Below are 19,753 nucleotides of genomic sequence, written 5' to 3'. Positions count from 1 at the left end.
ACACTCTACAATTTGACTTTATCACTAGATCTTTGTATTCAAGATATACAATTAGGTTCCAACGACAAGATGTTGAACAAAATGCCCAAACTAGATAGACAAAATGGACTATCATAGTGAAGGAAGCATTAGAAATCAAAGCACAACTGATCATTAGAAGGATGACGGGTGGAAAAAGGCAATGGAATAACTAAAGGCTCTGGGGAAAATGATTGCACATAGAGATGCAGAGAATAACAAGGGTGATAAAGGAAACAAACCCATTGGTCATTTAGGACGCTAATTGAGAGAAATATGCACAACACTCACTGAACTTAACTTTCATCTATCCGGGATGGAATCTTTGTTCATTCACAGAACCTGAAACAATTAAGAAGCATAGCACTCTAACTCTACCCACTGGATTCCAACTGTGCCTATTGTATGCAAAGAGTTATAACTTTTCCCATTCACATATGGCTGACTATATGTATCAATGGAACACACAAGTTTGGAAATATATGGAAACACTATGTAGCATGGAAAAGTTGTAGTAATTAATAAATTCATATTGGAAATATCATGGCGGTAGTGACAACCAAACAATAGTTAAGATATGTTCACATTCACAAAGACTCATTGATAATATATTTTCAAGTCGTCATTACATCCATTCAATCCCAACAATTTGGTTAATAAATCCATTGCATTTATTCCAACATTATGTCATGAGAAATATACCAATATGCAAAGGAATGGGCATACAAGTTGTAAGTACTCTTCACACGTCTGCCCACTGTTCATTTTTTTTCCATTGGATCTGCCCACTGTTCATACAACAATAAAAGAGAGAAATTGCATTCACAATTGCAAAGAAGTAACTGATAAATATGTGCCTATAGCTATATAACATTATGGCTTGGAGAAAGAGAAGTTGTACCATGAGATAGATCACAAGGTAAACAAGCAATTGAAGATTTCTCGTCATGGGTGAATTCATTCAATTTGAAAGTAATACACAAATAACAAAATATTGTTAAATGAAATTTACAAATGACACTAAAATAACAAAAACCCTGAAACTTAAATTAAAATATTATTGTAAAATTTAATTGAGTACCATGGCGAGGACTGTGAATATATCATTGATACAGAATACTATGTTCTCATCAAAAAATAACCTTGAAAAATCCATATCATAATTTTGTATACATAAAGGGTATGATATATATCAAAAATACATATAAAAAAGAAAATAATAACCACCTTTCACTATTCATAGAAAATGGTAGGCACACTAAATATTTGTAAAATTGAGAAGCCAAGGAGGGGTTGAATTAGGCCATGGTGGCAATATATAGAGGGAATGAATGCCATTGAAGCAATGAATGACTCCATTGTCAGACTAGGAGATGTTGCAATCAAATTTTTTGTTGTTGCTCTTGCTTCCACCATTAGCATCACAACGACAAAGAGAGATGTAGATGTCAAGATTCGTGTGCTTGTAATTCTTTCTCACACTCACAACATGCCTATTAATGCTAATTGATGCATAAAACCATAAACCTAAAGGACGAAACCAGAATCCTCTCAAGAAAATCAAAATCTAAAATAGACCAATCCTAATTAAAAGCACCAACCTTTCTTGTTTGAGATTGGAATATTGGAGCACAAGGGACAAAGTGATCTAACATCACAAAATTTGTGCAAGGAAAGGAAATTCGTGTGTATTAATAATCTTCTTCACCATTTTTTCATGCCTAATCTCTCCCTATAATGTAATCAAAGATTTTGTTTTTTAGCACATTTACAAAGATTTTAGAACGTATTAAATAATCTACTATTAAAGAGTTTTTTTTGGAAGATAAAACTATTGGAAATGGTCTTAAACTAAACACTTACCCATTGGTTTGTTGTCAAGCACAGTGTCACCACTTCAGAGATTGAGCTTAACTTTTCGCCCTACCATGCATTAGGTTTCATGGCATCATTCCTTCCTTTGGCCCATCCTTTATTTCTAAAATTCCCTTAATTTATGAAGGAAATGACCAAATTGTGCAAGGATTACTAAGATGAAATCCCCCCGAATGATTGAATTGTACCTGAAAAATCAAATATCAATGACATATCCCTATATAATAATTAGGAAGACAGTTGCATAAGTAATCTTAAAACTGCATATCAACTAGGCCTCAAATTTTTCTTCAAGCAAGGAAGCTTCCCAGAGGATTTATATTTCCTTTAGTATAATTTAGATAGAAAATTGTGCTTATTCGTGATGTCACGTTAGAATTAGACCCAAGAAGAAAAAGTATACGAAGTTTGGCACCATTAATAACTTCTTCATGGGAAAAATGGAAGTTAAGAATTGAGGGAGCACAAAATGGTGCGCTCTAAAAGGATGAAATAATACAAGGAAACAAACGCCTATTACAGACTGTGATGATAAAGAAATATGATCCAACACCAATGGCCAAACTGATAACATCTACATATGTTATCTAATTATGCAAGAACCAATAATGTATGGTTCCTTACCAATGCACAAGGCCCTCTAGAAATTTTTAGAAATATATTTTTTCTCAATAGAATTCAATCTATGTTTACCTCAATGAGTCAATTATGATACTATTGATTTGAGTTCACAGAGTCGTTGAACTAGAGATAATGCTTCCTTCCTCACATGAGCTAACAATTAGTCCTAGAACCTTATTCTTTGTTTCTGCCAATTGGAAACACTATTGTCTTGGTACCTGATGGTAGATACATCAAAGAAGAATATTTAGAAACATAAATCAGAGTTCTTACTTTCTTGAAGGATCATGTATGTTATAAAGGATAAGAATAACAAATATTTGGACACAAACTTCTATGAAAAAGAAGATTCCTAATTATAAGAGGATACACTGACTACTAACACCCATTCATAGGTTTGCTGACAACTTGTATATTATGCACTTCATATGGAGAGAGAGCCGATGAGAAGTAATATGATGCTCTTTTCAGATTGTCCCTTTGTATGCCTCGTTTGTAGGTACTCACACTCATATTTCCTACATTTTGTATGTCTTCCAAAAAGAAAGGTAATGGCTTTTTACAAAATAATCTCCTAGGGGGTTTGATGTCAAAATCAAATTCGAGACTAGTATCAAAATTATTCCAAGCTGTAAATGTGCGTTCAAAACATTCAAGCTCTTGAGGAAGGATTATTTGTGGAAAAACTTGTACAACATAACCATTTGAGATTGAAAAGGTTAAACATCTCTTATGGTCATGACATATTGACTGCTGTAAAAAGGCATCAAATTCTAAATATCGTTATTCCTATTGTGTACAGAATAAGAGCCATTTCTTAAACAATAATTTAAGGTATCATGTTCTCTCTCCATTGGCAGGGGTTTGTTTGCAATCTAGCAACATAGCCATACTTAAGCTAAAGAGCTTACTTCGAGAGCTTAATTTCAAGCATCGATTGATGCATGTTCGATTGATACATGTTCTTTCCATACCTGAGCTAAAGAGTTTAATTCAAGACGAGGCTTCCATTGATGCATGTTCTTTGACTGTGTTCTAGAAGGTGACAAAACCCCTACTACAAAGCTTTGTTCCGCGTGAGAAAAGAGAATCATAGAGAATGAACTCTAGAGCTATTGCAGGCCATAGAGGACTCTAAGGACAAGTCGATTCATGTCTGGTTGAACGAATCGTTCACAGGTAGTAGACATTGTATTTTTATGCGATAGTAGTGACGCAAAGGTAGAAGTAGTGACGGGTGGTGAAGTGGTGCAAAGGACATGTGAATAACTATGTGACATAAGTGACAAGAAAAAATATATATCATGAAACTAAGCAAACCAAATCTACAGTTAATACTAATGAAGTAATGCTAACATTGCTTTATTAACATTACTTTCAATAACCCAAAACAATGATTTAGATCCTTTAAACTAAAAAATCATATAAAAAATATGAAAAAGGCCAAATAAAATGAACAAAAATCTTATTAATTAAGAAAGACCAACGCTCTTTATGAAATACGACTTAAAACTATAGTTTAATTTGAAAGATAAATAACATCAATCTTAAAATTCGATTGCTAATAGTCAATAGTCCATGCTGTGACGACACGGACCAATAATAAAACCTATAGATTTTGGTTTAGTGCAATCGGTGGTAGAATTTTCCCGGATTGGAACTGGCATGTAGAACGCTGTCCCCTCACACACAAAAGATTCAAACTCAATTTAATTGTTTTGCGGCCCACTATGCAGCTTAATATTCCACACCCTCTCTTTGTGTTGACTGCTGGAGCGAAATATCGTGTTTCATGCATTCGAGAACGTTATTAAATATTGGACATGTTATTCCGGATAAAGCGAAATATGCCACACGGTATTTCACTCAAAACTCGGGGAGCATAATTCAACAATATTCAGCGAGTAGGTGGAATATTTTATTTTCTATACAAATGTATAGGACTTTTATAAATTTGAATTATTATAATGATATTGATTCTAAAGTAAGATTTTTTTTAACATAATAATAATATTTTAATTAAATAGTCAAATATAATTATTTTTGGATTAATTATAGTTGTTTGTCCGTCATTTTTCAGTCAAACCTAGCCGTTGGAAGGTCTGTTCTCCCTATTTAATATGTAGTCATGATCCGATTCTTTAACTTGTCTTGACGATGAACCACACTCGCTGGTTCGAAACATGTCGACAAATGTATTATCATGTGATTTAGGCCAAAAAACTTTTGGTAAATTTAATATGTATCATAGAAGCCTCAATTCAACAATTTTAAAGTAAGTCAATTAAGTGGAATATGTTCGGCAAGATTTTTAGATTTAAATTATTATTATAATATTGATTTAAAATAATTGGTTTAGCACGAGTTTAATTTACATTTTGTTATGAAGTGAAATTTCATAAAATAATTTTAAGATAAGAATTATATGTAGAAAATAAAAATTATGTTTAAATAGTAATAGTAATTTTAAAATAATTATTTGTATGATATTTAGTCTCTATTATATTATTGATTAAAATATAATAAAAATGATTTGAGAATAGAAATTATATATGAAAAAAATACTTTACTTTAATGAATTTATTTTATAAATGGATGGATCATTTTTCTATTCATGTTGAAATTTACTTTAATTTTTAATTAAAAAAAATCTCATTTTATAATAATATTTTCAATATACATATTAATTAAAAAAAAGTTTTATTATATAATAATATTTTCATTATGGATATTAATTTATGAAATTTGTTGTTTATCTAATTTTATTGAATTTAATGAAAAAAAATAATTTTTATAAAGTTATTTTTCATTAATTTTTTATATATAACAATGTTTTTTTTTTTTTTTTATCGTTAATACTATGCTATTCTATTATTTACATAAACAGGAAAAACAGTTACAGCCAAGAGTTCATGTCGCCAGAGGCCAAGGATGGCACTCTGGACTGATAGTGCTCAAAAAAACCACCCGCGCAGGGGCAACATCACCGAGACTGAACGCCCACGCAGGGGCAACACCATTGAGACCAAATACCCACGCAGGGGCCTTAAACCTTTGGGGAATAGTAAAAGCAAAATTAGTCATCCCACGCAGGGGCAAAAGAGAGAAAAGGAAGTCCTTCATCGAGATCCCTCGCGAGGGCGTGGACAAACACTGAACTATATAATTCTCAAGCCAAACAAAGACACCCAAGACATACATTGAGCCATTGTAATAAGAGTAACAGTTCACAAAAAAACCTGAGCATTGTCTGAGGGTAAGAGCTTGATCGAGCGGACGCCTATTCGTCCGGCTCTTCTTCATAAATCCAGCACGCGCCTTCCGGGGGAGGGCCCCAATCAACCTTGGCCTTCCCTGAAGCAGACGCCGGTTGAGTCGATGGTGGAACGACCTCCGGCTCAGGGTGTTCCTCTGACCTTCCCTCAGCAGCCCTGGAGCTTTCAGCATGATGAACTTGTGCGCGGGGTTGCTCCCCAACCTCCTCTTTCGGTTCTTCCAAGAATAGGACCGAGACATGAGCATTAATGTTAGAATTGCCCTGGGCGCTGCTGAAGGAGAATACCGTTGTTCCAAACGCAGGTAGCGGGGCAGAGCCCGAATCAGGAGTCCTGGAGTCCATAAACTGGTTCGACTGGATGGGGTGTGCTTCAGCCACTTGGTGGCACAGACAACGGCAGCAGCGTGAGGGTGGATTGGCGACCGGGGGGCGTGAAGTTCCGCCTCTTCCAGAGCCTCGACGGCTGATGAGACGCTGTCGTGGCCGAACCATGTTTTCCTTAATGTCCGATGAGCGTAACAGAGCAGGGGAGAAGGATATGGAGGGTGTGAAACCGCCTTCACCCACCTTTGCAACCCTGTACCCACCTCCAATTGCCGAAGGGATCTCTTGAGCCTGAGCTCTGAGAGCTGACGTCCAAAAACCCAATTCCAGAATTCGAACTCGATCTGATGCATAACATTCCAAATTCTTGTCATTTTTATGCTTCGCTGGTCTGTCTCGATCCTCGTATGCCATAACTCCCCTCTGAAACAGTAAATGAAGCTCAGACCCGGCAATGAATTGCCGTCCCTTCGCACCTCTGCTCTCACGATTGCCATCCAGGGCGGCGGATTGTAGTTAATACCCGTTTCATGCTTGGGGCCGCCCATGGTTACCAGGTGGCGTACCTTCCTCCTCAGTCGTGTCACCCGCATCCGGGTAGGCAGTATCACTTTGGACCAGCTTATCTAATTCCTGAGCATGTGCATTGTCTGTTATGATGGCCGAGGTTCCTGTGAGGAGAATATGATCATTATCTGCCCCTATGTTGGCGACAAGGTCGGCGACCTTGTTTCCTTCTCTTTTTGTGTGAGAAAAAGAGATTGCCCTATTGCTGCGAAGGGCTTGTTCGATGGCTTCTAATCTGGCTGCAAGTCTCCAACTGTTTGTGATTTTTTTCGCTTGAGAGCCATTCTGCAGTCTCTTGGCCATGTTTATAAGAATCTGGGAGTCTCCTTCCACGATCAAGGGCTGTAGATTGAGGTTCCCAGCTAAAAGGAGTCCTTGCCATAATCCTTCAATTTCCGCCGAGTTATTGGTGTCCCAGCCCAAGGATCCCAAGTATATCTGCAGGGGTGTACCTTCATGATTCCTGAGGATGCCTCCAAAGCCTGCCTTTCCCGGATTACCTTTGGAGGCTCCGTCAAAGTTGAGCTTATAAGAGTACTTAGGGGGGGCGCTCCAAGTATCTTTGATTGTACTGCTGCTTGTTGAAGTACTGTTCCTGTGTTGGGTTTGAGGAATGATCAATTGCCAGTTGCTTAGAATACCTTTTTCAATATCTAGAGAAGGAAGATCTTCCGCTGTCCAGGAGTGGAGTATCAGCGTCTCATTCAGGTTCCCACATAGTTTGGTCCAAACGTCTTCGATCCTAGAGCTCTGATTTTTGAATATCCGTTTGTTCCTTTCCTTCCAAATACCCCAGGAGATGAGACCAGGGAGCAGGTTCCACAAACAATTGAGGAGTTCGCTCTTATAAGGGTTCTGCGGCCAGTGCCTTAGGGAGTCAGTTATGTCGTTCTTTGTTCTGCATCTTTTTTGACATCTGAATCCCGCCTTTTCCCACAGTTGATTGGCTAGGGGGCAGGAGTCCAAGAGGTGTTGAAGCGTTTCCTCATTTTGACAACAATTGGGACATATCGATGGTCCGTGGAAATTCCTTCTTCTTAGTTTATCCCAGGTGAGGATTCTTTTGTGACTGACCAGCCACAGGAAGTAGGAGATTTTGGGCCATGAGCCAAAACCCCATATTTTGCTCCAAATAGGATCAGAGGGGATATTGTTGTTGCAGATTATCTTATAGGCTTCTGAAGTGGAGAAGTCGCCTCTTGGTCAGTATCCCCATCTCAGTATGTCGTTGCCTTCGTCATGTCGGACTCTTCTTTTGTCAAGCTCCTTTTCCCAATCCCCTGTATCCTGTAAGTTTGTGATGTTAGCCAATTGATTTCCTTGTTTCCATTTCCTGAATCCATGCTCCATCTCTTGCCTCCAATAGTAATGGATCTTTTCTTGCTGCTGCTCCTGCCTAACATGATCTTGTGGTAATTGGAGAATGTTGATAAGCTTTGGCATCTGATTCCATGCATCTGTCCAAAATCTTGCTGTTTTGCCATTCCTAACCTCCCAAAAACTGTGCTGCTGTATTAACTGGTAGTGCTGTTTGGCCGCATTCCAAATTAGCGAACCTTTTTCCGTGGGAATAAACCGGATGAGCTCCTCTTGGGGTCTGTTATTGGCATATTTAGCCGTCTAGATTCTTGCCCAAGGCTTTTTTGGATTAGTGATCCAGTGCCACCATATTTTGGCACTCATGATGGAGTTACTATGCTCTGGGTCTCTCAGACCAATACCCCCTTTTTCCTTTGGTTGACATACTGTAGGCCATTTGACCAAGGCCCATTTCCGATTAGTTGCCGACCCTCCCCAGAGAAAGCTGCGTTGAAGCTGCCTGATTCTTTTTAAGACCCATTTGGGTGCCGCAAGGATTGAGAATAGGTACAGTGGCATTGCCTGAAGGACTGACTTAATGAGCACAACCCGTCTGGCTAGGTTGAGAGATCTGTGTGTCCAAAGGTTGAGACGAGATTCCATTTTCTCTATGAGGGTTCGCCAAGCGGAATGCTTTAGAGCTGAGGCTGTGAGAGGGGCGCCAAGGTATTTTGAGGGAAGGGAGGCGGCAGGGAAGCCAAGGATGCGAATAACAGCTGATTTAACAAGAGGGGGCGTATGAAAAAAGAATATCTATGATTTGGCGCAATTTACATCCGTGCCAGAGGCTTCAGCAAAGTCATTAAGCAGGGATTTGAGGCAAGTGGCTTCCTGGGCTGAGGGATAACCAAAAAGCATGGTGTCATCAACGAATTGCTGATGGGAAGTGGCAGGGGTGTTATGTACTGAAAGACCCTTGAGCTGGTGAGATTGAAGAGCTTGTTTGATATGACGGCCTAGCCCTTCTGCCATGAGAACGAATAGGAAGGGAGATAGGGGATCCCCTTGCCTGATTCCTCTTGATGGTTTGAAGGGCCGAGAAGGGATGCCATTCACAAGGATGGAGAACTGAGTGGAGTTTATTAGGCTCATGACCCAGCGGATCCACATGGAGCTAAAACCAAAAGCTTTTAGCATTTGCTGAATGAAGGTCCAGCTGAGTTTATCAAAAGCTTTAGAAAGATCTAGTTTAAGAAGCATACCTGCCTGCGTTGATTGTTTGAGGGAGTGTATGATCTCGTGCGTGAGGAGAATGCCATCCATGATTTGTCTGCCCTCCACGTAGCCCGACTGTTCCTGAGATATGAGCAGCGGTAGCAGAGGCTTCAGCCGATTAGCCACCACTTTAGAAATGACCTTGTATATTACATTACAGAGTGCAATCGGCCTGTATTTGTCTGGCGTGATTGAGTCCTCCTCCTTGGGGATGAGGGCTATGAAGGTTGTGTTGAGAGAGGGCAACATCCAGTGGAGGGCTCTCGATTCTTCCACAATTTGCCATACCTCTTGTTTAATCAGCTCCCAAAAGGTATGAAAGAACGTGGAGGTAAATCCGTCTGGTCCGGGTGCTTTTCCTTCCTTGAGCTGGAACATTGCTTCATCCACCTCCTGAGGCAGAATTGGGCGGAGGAGAAGTTCATTGTGTTCTTCCTTGATGATCCTAGGCACATTGTTAGTAATTTTTTCAATTGCTTGCCTTCTGTCTCCCTCCAGCTCTTGAAGGATCTGGTTGAAGTGATTGCGAAATTCTTCCTCGATTTCCTCATGCGTTTCTATTTTCTCTCCTCCTTGCTTTTGGATAAACGGGATGCTATTGTGCATTCTTCTTTGAATGGTGGTTCTGTGGAAGAATTTGGTGTTGCGTTCTCCTTCCTTCAACCATCTTATTCTGGACTTTTGTTTCCAGTAAACTTCCTCCTGCTTCTGCCTTTCCTCAATCTGTCTGTGGATGCGTCGTTCCTGTTCCAGGGTCCCTTCAGTGTGTCCCTCTGTGGTTATTTTCTGATGGAGGTCTGCCAATTCCCGATTGAGATCTTGCTGTGCTTTGAAAATATCTCCAAAGGTTTCTCTGTTCCATCGCTTTAAGTGGCCCTTTAAGGTTCCGGAGCTTCTGTTGGAATTTATACATCTTAGACCCTTCTGGAGGAGTGAAGGAAGTCCATGTGGTTTTGACGAAGTCTTTGAACTCAGGGTGCGTGAGCCAGAATCCTTCGAAGTGGAAGGGTCTTCGCTTTTGATCACCGGGTCGTTGCCATTGAAGAGCGATCGGCCAGTGGTCCGAGCCAGTATGCTGAAGAATTGCGGCTGTAAAGTCTCCTCCCAGGTGAATCGCATTGTCTGAGATAAGGATGCGATCTAGTTTGGATGCGATTTGGTGTTTTCCGGCTCTGCGGTTGCTCCATGTGAACGTTCCATTGCAGAAAGGCACATCTATGAGGGAGGCATTTTGAATGAAATCCTTGAAGTGGGTGTTTTCTTGTTCCAATCTGTTTCTCCGCCCTATCTTCTCTTCTAGCTTGGTGATCATGTTAAAGTCCCCTCCAATTATCCAGAGTGGGTGCCTTCTGTTGTTGTTCAGTGCCTCGATGGTGTCGAGTAGTGCTATTTCGCTTCCTGTATCCTGTGGGAAGTATACATTTGAGAGATTGCCATGAACATTCGTGCCCAATATATGGAAGGCTGCCTGTATCAGGTGATGAGAGGCATGGAAATTTGAGAGGTCTATTGCTTGAGTATTCCATGCAATGGCTAACCCCCCTGACGCTCCAGATGCATCTACCGCTACTGAGCGGCATCCTGGCCAAGCCTTTGTGAGAATACTGCCTAAAGTAGTACCATTACATTTGGTTTCCTGGAGTAAGCATATTTGCGGCTTCTCCATTTTAATCATGTTTTTCAACATTCTAAGTTTCCCTGGGCTGTTGAGCCCCCTTAAATTCCACGAGACCAGCTTCATAGTTCAACTATTTGCAGAGGGTTTGTAGTACTTTTTCAATTTCGTGTACCTGCCTGAGTCTAACAGGAGTTTCCCAATCTCGATAGTTCTCTGTAGATCTGTTTTCCTTCCTCTCTCTTTGGTTTCCTTTGGGAGTTGGCTTCCATCCCACTGGCTTCCTGGTTGAATCCCTAGTTGTTGCTGCTGATAAGCTCTTGAAATAACTACCTCCAGCTTATTAAGTTGGGATTCGGATATGCTGTCATATGCCTTCGTTTTGCATGCTAGCTCCAGTTCTAGAATGTCCAGGCCATGCAGGTCTATGCTTTCAGGTTCTTCTTCTATCTGTTGCACCTGACTGCCCTCTTCCTCGTTTAACTTTGAGCTAGAGGGAGGGTCTAGCTTTCCATCCACATCCATTTCCTTGTCTTTCTCTGCCTGTTCCTTCCTATCTCCGGAGGGGAAGTCATGGGTGATCTCGGGGGAGTGGCGCTTGGGGGAGGAGGTTGGGGGAGGAGGGGGGGCAGAGGAAGATGGCTGGGAGGGGTGGGAATCAGAGATCGGGGGAAGATCTTCGGAGGACTGAGCCAGGACTTCGAAACTATTCTTAGAAGCTTGGCCGCTAGTGCCATTTTGCTGGGGCTTTTGCCCATTAGAGGGTTTCTTGTGCGCTCGCTTTCGGCTAGGGGCTTTAGTGAAGCCATCTTGGGTAGTTGAGATAGAAGGGTCCTGAGACGTGGCTTTGGCATTCAAGGGACAATCACGGAATAGGTGCCCAAGAGCATGGCATCTCCTGCAGCGGAAGGGCACATGCTCATAGTCCAAGGGTTGGATCCATTCTTCATCCCAGTGGGAGAGATTTACTGATTCTGGTAATGCTTCATTCAACCTCATGAAGACGCATATGCAAGCATATGAAATGAATCTGCGCATTTTGGTCTCTTCTGCTGTCCTGATGTATTCCCCTAGTCCATTTCCAATATTCCTGAGTACATCCTCGTCCCAATATTCGTCTGGAAGTCCATACATTCTGATCCAGACTGGTGCCCAGGTGAGGTCTTCCTTATCCGGGTTGAATCTTGGTATCCAGTCTCTCATGTACAAACCCGCTGCGTTGAAGAAATGAGGCCCTATTCCCAACACCCTGAGTTTGTCCTCAATACAGTAAAATATTACTGTGAAGAAGCCCTTCGGCCCTAGCTGCAGGGTAACGTCTCCTTTCAGCTTCCATTTGGCTGCAATCCACCCATATAGGGCTCTTTCCGTTGGCCAGAACCCTATGAACTTCCCTATGATGGCATGATCTCTCATGAACTCGATTCGAGTATCTATCTTGTGTCCCGGTAGATCTATTCTTGGCCTTTCTGTGGCTACTGGTTTGCAGGTAGTAGAGGTTACTTTTGGTGCTTCCTCCGGGTTTTTCCCCTTGTCCTGAGTGACGCTAGCATGGTTTTGTCGTCCTCCTGTTTTCTTGTTTTCTTGCTGTTGCCTATTTCCTTTGTTCAGGATCTCCCTATTAATCGAACCAAACAGGAAAGCCTGTTCCGGGCCTTGCTGCATTGGGGAGGGCTCTAACGCCCCCCCCTGAGGATGTTCCATTGAGTCGGTCTAATGCTGTGCTGTTGCACTATGCGCCAAGGGATACGATCTGGTTTGAGGGCAGAACCAGCGTTGCACAGTCTGCGCCGTCACAACGTTCGGCAAAACCCTAATCGCCTCAGTCGTCCGCTCAGATATATATAACAATGTTAACTTGATTATATGAAATCTATTATTTGTCAATCTATTATTTGTCAAGTTTTATTATATTAAAAAATATATAATAACATTGCTATTAAATTTGTATTGTTAAAAAAAATTAATGTAAATGATTTAGTAAAAAAATCATTTTTTTTAATTATTTGGATTCATATTTCTAATTCATTTCCCTGATTATATGAATTAGATATAACTACACTAATAATATATAAATAAAATTTCGCTCAATTAAAATTTAATATTTTATTAACTCTCAATAAAACACATCATATAATAATATATAAATAAAATTTCACTCGGTTAAAATTTAATATTTTATTACCTCTAAGTAAAACACATCATATAAAAACACATCTTTAAAAATTAATGATTTTCCAAAAATTCTCAAATACATTATTTATTTAAATTTACCATCTATTCAAATTAGATTACATAACTAGGTTAGTAATATATTTATATAAATAAAATTTTAATTAATAAAATTTTAGATTTTATTAATTTAAAAGTAATAAATTAGTTATAAAAGAAAATACCCATAAGCTAGACATTTAGTATAATTATAGTAACAAATTAAAAATTCTAAATTGAAATTAGTAAAATAAATATATACAAATTTTAAAAGAAGTTGTCTTCTGTGTGATTTTTTGTATTTTTTCGGTGTCAGCAAATAAATTTGAAGTGAAATTTTGATTTGTATTATTTAAACCGGTTTTTTAACTGTATATATAAATTTAGCACCATGAAAAACTCTTAAAGCACTTTTATTGTGCAGAGATTACCCCTGATTTCAATATATATGCAAGATTTTACAAAATATAACTAAAAAAACTTACCAAAAAAACTTCCTAAAAATCACACTAAAACCTTTATTCTTAAATAATAATAAAATAATAAAATAATCTTAAATATTTTAAACTTTTCCCCGACTAAAATATGATCCGAACCAAAAATGCGAGCCCAATTCAGTGTCCCACGGCTCTTTCTTCCCCGGTTAAGGTCGTGGAAATTTTATTAACTAAAAATGGCATCTAAAACCCTGTATCCATTAAAAACCAAGGTAGTTGTTCTTCGACCAAATATTCCACATCATGTTTCTCTGAGTTGAATGCAACTGACAGCGAGATATTCCATCATCTCTTTATGTAAGCGCGTTCTCATTTTCTTTTGTCGAGCAGGAAGCATGATTCAACAGCATTTCTCAATTACATGGAATATTATGCACGCTCTTTCCTATAAATTTAGACATGCATAGCATGAATTCTCAGCAAGGAATGAGCTCCAGGGATTGAGTCCCTCTTTGTGCGTAATTTCATTACTGTCATTTTGTATCGTATCGCTGCTGGTGATATGGAGATTATTAAGGCTTGTAACTGCGCAATTGTTTTCGTGATCATTAGTTTAGTGTTGCCTTCACTGGCGTTGGCCACGTCTAGTGATGATGATGAGGAGATCAAATCTTATATTGTTTACATGGATAAATCCATGAAACCCCATCATTTCAGCCTCCACCAACACTGGTACGCTTCAATGATAGACCGGGTTTCAGGATCCAAATCGGATCCCACTGCTATGCTATACATGTACGATACGGTGATGCATGGCTTTTCTGCCAAGCTGACCAGCACAGCCGCTCAAGCTATGCTGAATATGGATGGATGCTTGGCTGTATTGCCGGACTCTGTCGGTAGGCTTCATACTACTCGGACCCCGGATTTTCTGGGGTTGAGCTCTACTGATGGTCTATGGCCATTGTCGCATTACGGTGATGACGTCATCGTGGGCGTGGTGGATACAGGAATATGGCCCGAGAGCAAGAGCTTGAGCGATCATGGCCTAAGTACTCCCGCGCCCTCGAAATGTGAAGTGGGTTCCGACTTCAATGCGTCCAACTGTAATAATAAACTCATTGGAGCCCGTTACTTTCTCAAAGGATATGAAGCCAAGTACAGTCGTGTCCACGGAAAGGAAGATTACAGATCTCCTCGAGATGCCCATGGACATGGTACGCACACTTCCTCTACTGCGGCCGGATCGGAAGTGCCTGCTTCCAGTTTTCTTGGTTGCGCCGGAGGGACGGCTAGAGGTATGGCTACCAAAGCTCGTTTGGCCGTCTATAAAGTCTGTTGGGCTCTTGGCTGTGTAACTTCAGATGTGCTTGCGGGAATGGAGGCGGCTGTTTCGGACGGAGTCGACATTCTATCCATATCGCTCGGTTTCTTTAGTGATGCCACTTATTATGATGATATTATAGCAATTGGAGCTCTGGGAGCGATCGAGAAGGGTGTTTTTGTCTCGTGTTCGGCCGGTAATTCAGGGCCTGATGAGATTTTCAACACGGCGCCATGGATAACTACCGTAGGCGCCAGCACCATCGACAGAGAGTTCCCGGCTCCCGTCGTGCTTGGCAACGGCAAAAGCTACATGGGCTTCGCCCTCAACAAAGACTTGTGTCTGGCCAACGAGCAGTTGCCTTTGGTATACGGGAAAACAGCATCGAGAAGGTGGATGCAAATTTCTGCATTGACGGAAGCCTCGATCCCGATATGGTCCGTGGAAAGCTTGTGCTCTGTGATGATCAATTAGACGGAGATACAGAAATCGGAGTGCTCGTGCGAGGAGCCGGCGGTGCGGGGTTCGATTCTGGCTGACGATGAAGATGGAGAATATTCGCCGACCACTCATAATCTGTTCCCCGCGAGTCGCGACAAAAATGGGTCCCAAGGCCGGGGAATACTTAAAAGCTTATATCAACACGAGTACAAATCCTATGGCAATTATTAAATTGGAGGGGCTGACCGTAATTGGTAAAGCACGAGCTCCGGTCGTAACAGCATTTTCGTCGAGAGGGCCGAATACCGTCGTTCCGGAGATCCTTAAACCGGACCTGATTGCTCCAGGAGTCAACATATTGGCGGCGTGGACAGGGCAAGTAGATTTCAATATAATCTCCGGGACTTCGATGTCTTGCCCTCATGTGACCGCCATCGCGGCGCTTATACGCGCTGCTCATCCGGCATGGACACCCGGAGCAATAAAATCGGCTCTCATGACATCTTGGGTGCTATTCGACAACCGCAAAAGCCCTATAAGCTACTCATTCACCACTTTACCGGCTAACGCCTTTGCAATGGGCGCGGGTCATGTGAATCCCAATGCTGCCTTGGATCCCGGTCTCCTCTATGATCTTGGAATGGACGACTACGTTAGATTTCTGTGTACCCTAAATTACACAGCAAAGCAAATTCATATTCTGACAAGGCAAGCAACAACCTGCCCCAAATGCAGTTGTCTATAACGCGACTTTTTGAAAGTCTTTTTGGTGGGTTTTTTCGATCGAAATCCGGCAGAAATTTATTGGAATCGCAAGTTTGATAGCTAGTTTCTGCACAATGAAAGCGTCCCGGGGGTTTTCCAGAGTGCTGAATCCAAATATACAGTTAAAAAACCATTTTAACTGCAACAAATCAAGATTTAACCTCAATTTCTTCCGCCGGATTCCGTCACCGAAATCTCCAAAAAATCACATTATAGACAACTCCGCGCCAAATTACTCTCCGCGCCAAGAGATCTCAGCGACCCATCATTCTCCGTGGTGTTTAAGCCGCGTAGTTTGGTTCGTGTTACGAGGAGCCCCGTGACGAACGTTGGAGGAGCACCGTGTGTATATGAAATGGCAGTCGAGAGCCCTGAAAACGTAAATATAACCGTGGAGCCGAGGACGCTCGCCTTCAAAGAGCAAAACGAGAAAGCGACTTATGCAGTGACATTTGAAGGCAAAATTGCAGCTGACCACGAACCTAAAGAACCCCAAGCCTTCGGTCAAATATTGTGGAAATGCGTTAAGGGTGGAACGCAAGTTGTTCGCAGTCCAGTGGCCATAGCCTGGATAGTGGAGTGATGAAGAATGAGGCAGCTCATATTATTGTGTAGGACTGGCCCAGTTGTTCGTATGTGGGCCTCTAGTTTGAATAAAAGTAGAAGCCATCCATGAAGATGTAATGCATTTTGTTTTGTTTTTACGTCGGTACAACGACACGACACCACGGGGTCTTCCAACTTCCAATCACTGTATACGATTCCATTATCTTCTGCATGCTTATTTGTCAATTCCTATTACATGTAAAATGAAAATATCCTGTTGCCAGTAAAATAAAAATGTGATACAGGAAATGTTTTCAAAGTTGTTAGACTATCCATCTCACTTCATGCGAACGTGACCACTTAATTCACTTATCCAAATATTACAAACGCAAATGTGACCAAGCAATTCACATATGCAAATATTACAAATGTGAAGATGCGAGTTTGAAAACTCTATATATGGGGTTTTTATCTTCAATCTCTCTCATAAAACTCAAACTACCTCGAATGAACCTTTTCTAGGTGATTTTCAGTTTTAATTCTTCTTTGAACATAGATTCTAATGATAATTAAATTTCATACCCATCATTATTTATATTTTTTAAATAATATGAAAATATAATCTATTATTATTTATATATAATTTGAAAACCATTTATATATTATATAAGTAATATATATGTTTTGGTTATCAAAGGAAAACAAGGTTTGAAGTAATAAAATACTCATTATAAGCTCCATGTCACATCCTAAAATTAAATTAGGCTCGGAAAGATAACACCATTTAACATTCTGACTTCACTCAAGGAGACTTTACAAAACCACATGATATCATCAAAGAACTATTAATGTGTGATAGGAAAGTCCTTCCCACAAGGGTGGAGCCCTTTGAGGGTCCCTCCCATGGAGGAAAATTTCAGATATTGCCCAAGATCTTCGACTGCTAGAATGAACAGAAAGGGAGATATGGGTTCTCCTTGACGCGACCCATGAGTGGGGTTAAAAGTCGCAGAAGCTGAACCATTTAACATGATGGAATAAAAGGGGGTAGATATCAAAGCATGAATCTAAGAGATCCAATGAGGAGGAAAAAAAAAGCATTAAGGACAATGAGGAGATAATGCTAGTTAATTATGTCATAGGCTTTAGACAAGTCCAACTTGATAAACATTCTTGGATATTTGAATTTTCTCAAGGAGTGGATGATTTCATGGGTTGCAATAATGCCATCAAGAATTTATCTGCCTTCCACAGGCCTCGACTGCTCAGGAGAGATTATATTATGGATAAATGGTTTAAGGCATCTCACGGTAACAAATGATATAATCTTGTATACCAGGTTACATAGAGTATAGGTCGAAAACCACTCAGAGCTTAAGATTTTCCAGATTTGGGAATCAAAATAATTAACATTGAATTTAAACTGCACCATAACTTTTGAGTTCCTCTGGATTTTTCCACTAAGGCGTGAATTTTTGGTTCGATAAACTTCCAAAAAGCATGAGAGTAATCTATTGTAAATCCTTCTAACCTAGAAGCTTTATTTCTTGGTATTTCCATAACTACCTCTTCTACCTCGGAGTAGGAAATCTCCCACATAAGAGCTTCATTCTGGTCTTGATTGATCAATCATGGGATATGATTAGTGATGCGAATTATTGCTTCACTTTTGTCCCAAATCGGCTTAGTGAAGAGGCTTTGATAATATGCAACATGTTCTCATTCCATATCCTCATGATGCAGCAAGTGATGACCATCCTTGGACTTAAGAGAAATATTTGATTGTGTTGACGATGTTTAACCATAGCTTGGTGGAGGAACTTTGTATTCTACTCTCCCTCTCTCAACCATTGAACTATATATTTCTACCGCCATAGGGTTTCATATTTCTTTCTATGCTCTTCAATTCTATTAATTAGTTGTCCTTCCTCCTAGACTAGGCCTTTCAATTGACCTTATATAATGATTTGTTGTTGAATCTGTCAAATTCTCCCCTCTAACTCTTGTTTTCTTTCGATTATATTGTTAAACTCCTTTTTATTCTAGTCCTTAACCTTTTTCTTGACTTCATTTATTTTTAGTTGGAAGGTATGCATATTGTTTCGTCGCTAGACCTCAATCTCCTCCCACTAGGTTTTGGCTTTATTCTGGAACTTTGGGTCTCTCAACCAAAAAATTTCAAAGCAAAAAGGGTGATTTCCTAGGGAAATATTCAGATTTAGTTCTAAACTTACTGGCCAATAATATGATCCTAAGCATGGGCGGATTGATGCTTTTATAAAAATATATTTCCCATAAAATCCTCTCTCACGAAGAAACTATCTAGGCAACTTGCAATATGATGTTTTCCCCCTCTATTATTGTACCATTTATTCACCCCATTAATCGTGGGTATATCCACTAGTCATAGGTATTGAATCATACCATTTAAGATCTCAACTTCTGGGTATAAGAGTTCCCCTTTTTAATCGTCTAAATATTTTATGAAGTTGAAGTCTCCTCCGATGATCTAGAGTTTTTCTTGGTGAATTTTTCTTATTACTCGAATATTGTTTAGAAATGATTCCTTATCTACTGGTATATATGGTCCTTAAACTGTTATTAGGGCAATGACTTCTCGTGTCCCTATATATCTTAAACTTTTGCAGATAATTCTTGGGCAAGCAATCCAATATCCAAAAGATATGTCTATGGGATTCCATATTATTACTAAACCCTTTGTGTTACCCTTCACATTTATTTCCATGGTTTCGTATTTATTCCCACAATGATTGACTATTTCTCTTACTCGTTCCCCAAATATTTTTGTCTCCTGCAATATTAAGATTTCATGTATATCCTTATTCAATATTTCTTTCAAATATCCTTGTTTTCCTCAACTTTTGAGGCCCCTTATGTTCCAAGTTATGATCTTCATTTGGAAAACTTTCTTAAAGTGGAGAAAACCTCTAGGAGTAGGATAACTTGACCTGTATTCAGTAGATTTTACCCTATTATGTGGATCGATTCTTGAATGGGTCTTTGGACATGTTTATGATTAGTTTTCAATGTTGGTCATTTCTTTGGATTGTTCTGTGTTGGCTATCCTAAGTCCTTCCTTGGCTCCCCCTGATCTTCTCCTCTAATTCGACCTTGAGATTTTAATTTTTTGAAAATCT

At 39.9% G+C, this 19,753-nt stretch overlaps 1 protein-coding gene and 1 pseudogene across 1 annotated transcript; one reads left to right on the top strand and one right to left on the bottom strand.

The window, feature by feature from the left end:
* Window positions 1-10,016: 10,016 nt before the first annotated feature.
* On the bottom strand, window positions 10,017-10,922 carry LOC149230691 (uncharacterized). Its single transcript, XM_089381389.1, has one exon. The coding sequence runs from the start codon at window positions 10,920-10,922 to the stop codon at window positions 10,017-10,019; it is 906 nt and encodes a 301-aa protein (XP_089237515.1).
* A 3,159-nt stretch (window positions 10,923-14,081) lies between these two features.
* On the top strand, window positions 14,082-16,632 carry LOC149230690 (subtilisin-like protease SBT1.7; annotated as a pseudogene).
* Window positions 16,633-19,753: the final 3,121 nt, after the last annotated feature.

The sequence above is a fragment of the Pinus tabuliformis genome, chromosome J (genome assembly GCF_031772625.1).
Source record: "Pinus tabuliformis cultivar Carrire ecotype Pingquan chromosome J, CPIR1, whole genome shotgun sequence".
NCBI lineage: Eukaryota > Viridiplantae > Streptophyta > Pinopsida > Pinales > Pinaceae > Pinus > Pinus tabuliformis.
Note: the sequence above shows the minus strand (reverse complement) of the source record. Positions and strands in the feature narration are given on the sequence as shown.

Coding starts and splice junctions, on each gene's coding strand:
- LOC149230691 (XM_089381389.1), bottom strand. CDS start 10,922: ATGGAGAAGCCGCAAATATGCTTACTCCAGGAAACCAAATGTAATGGT.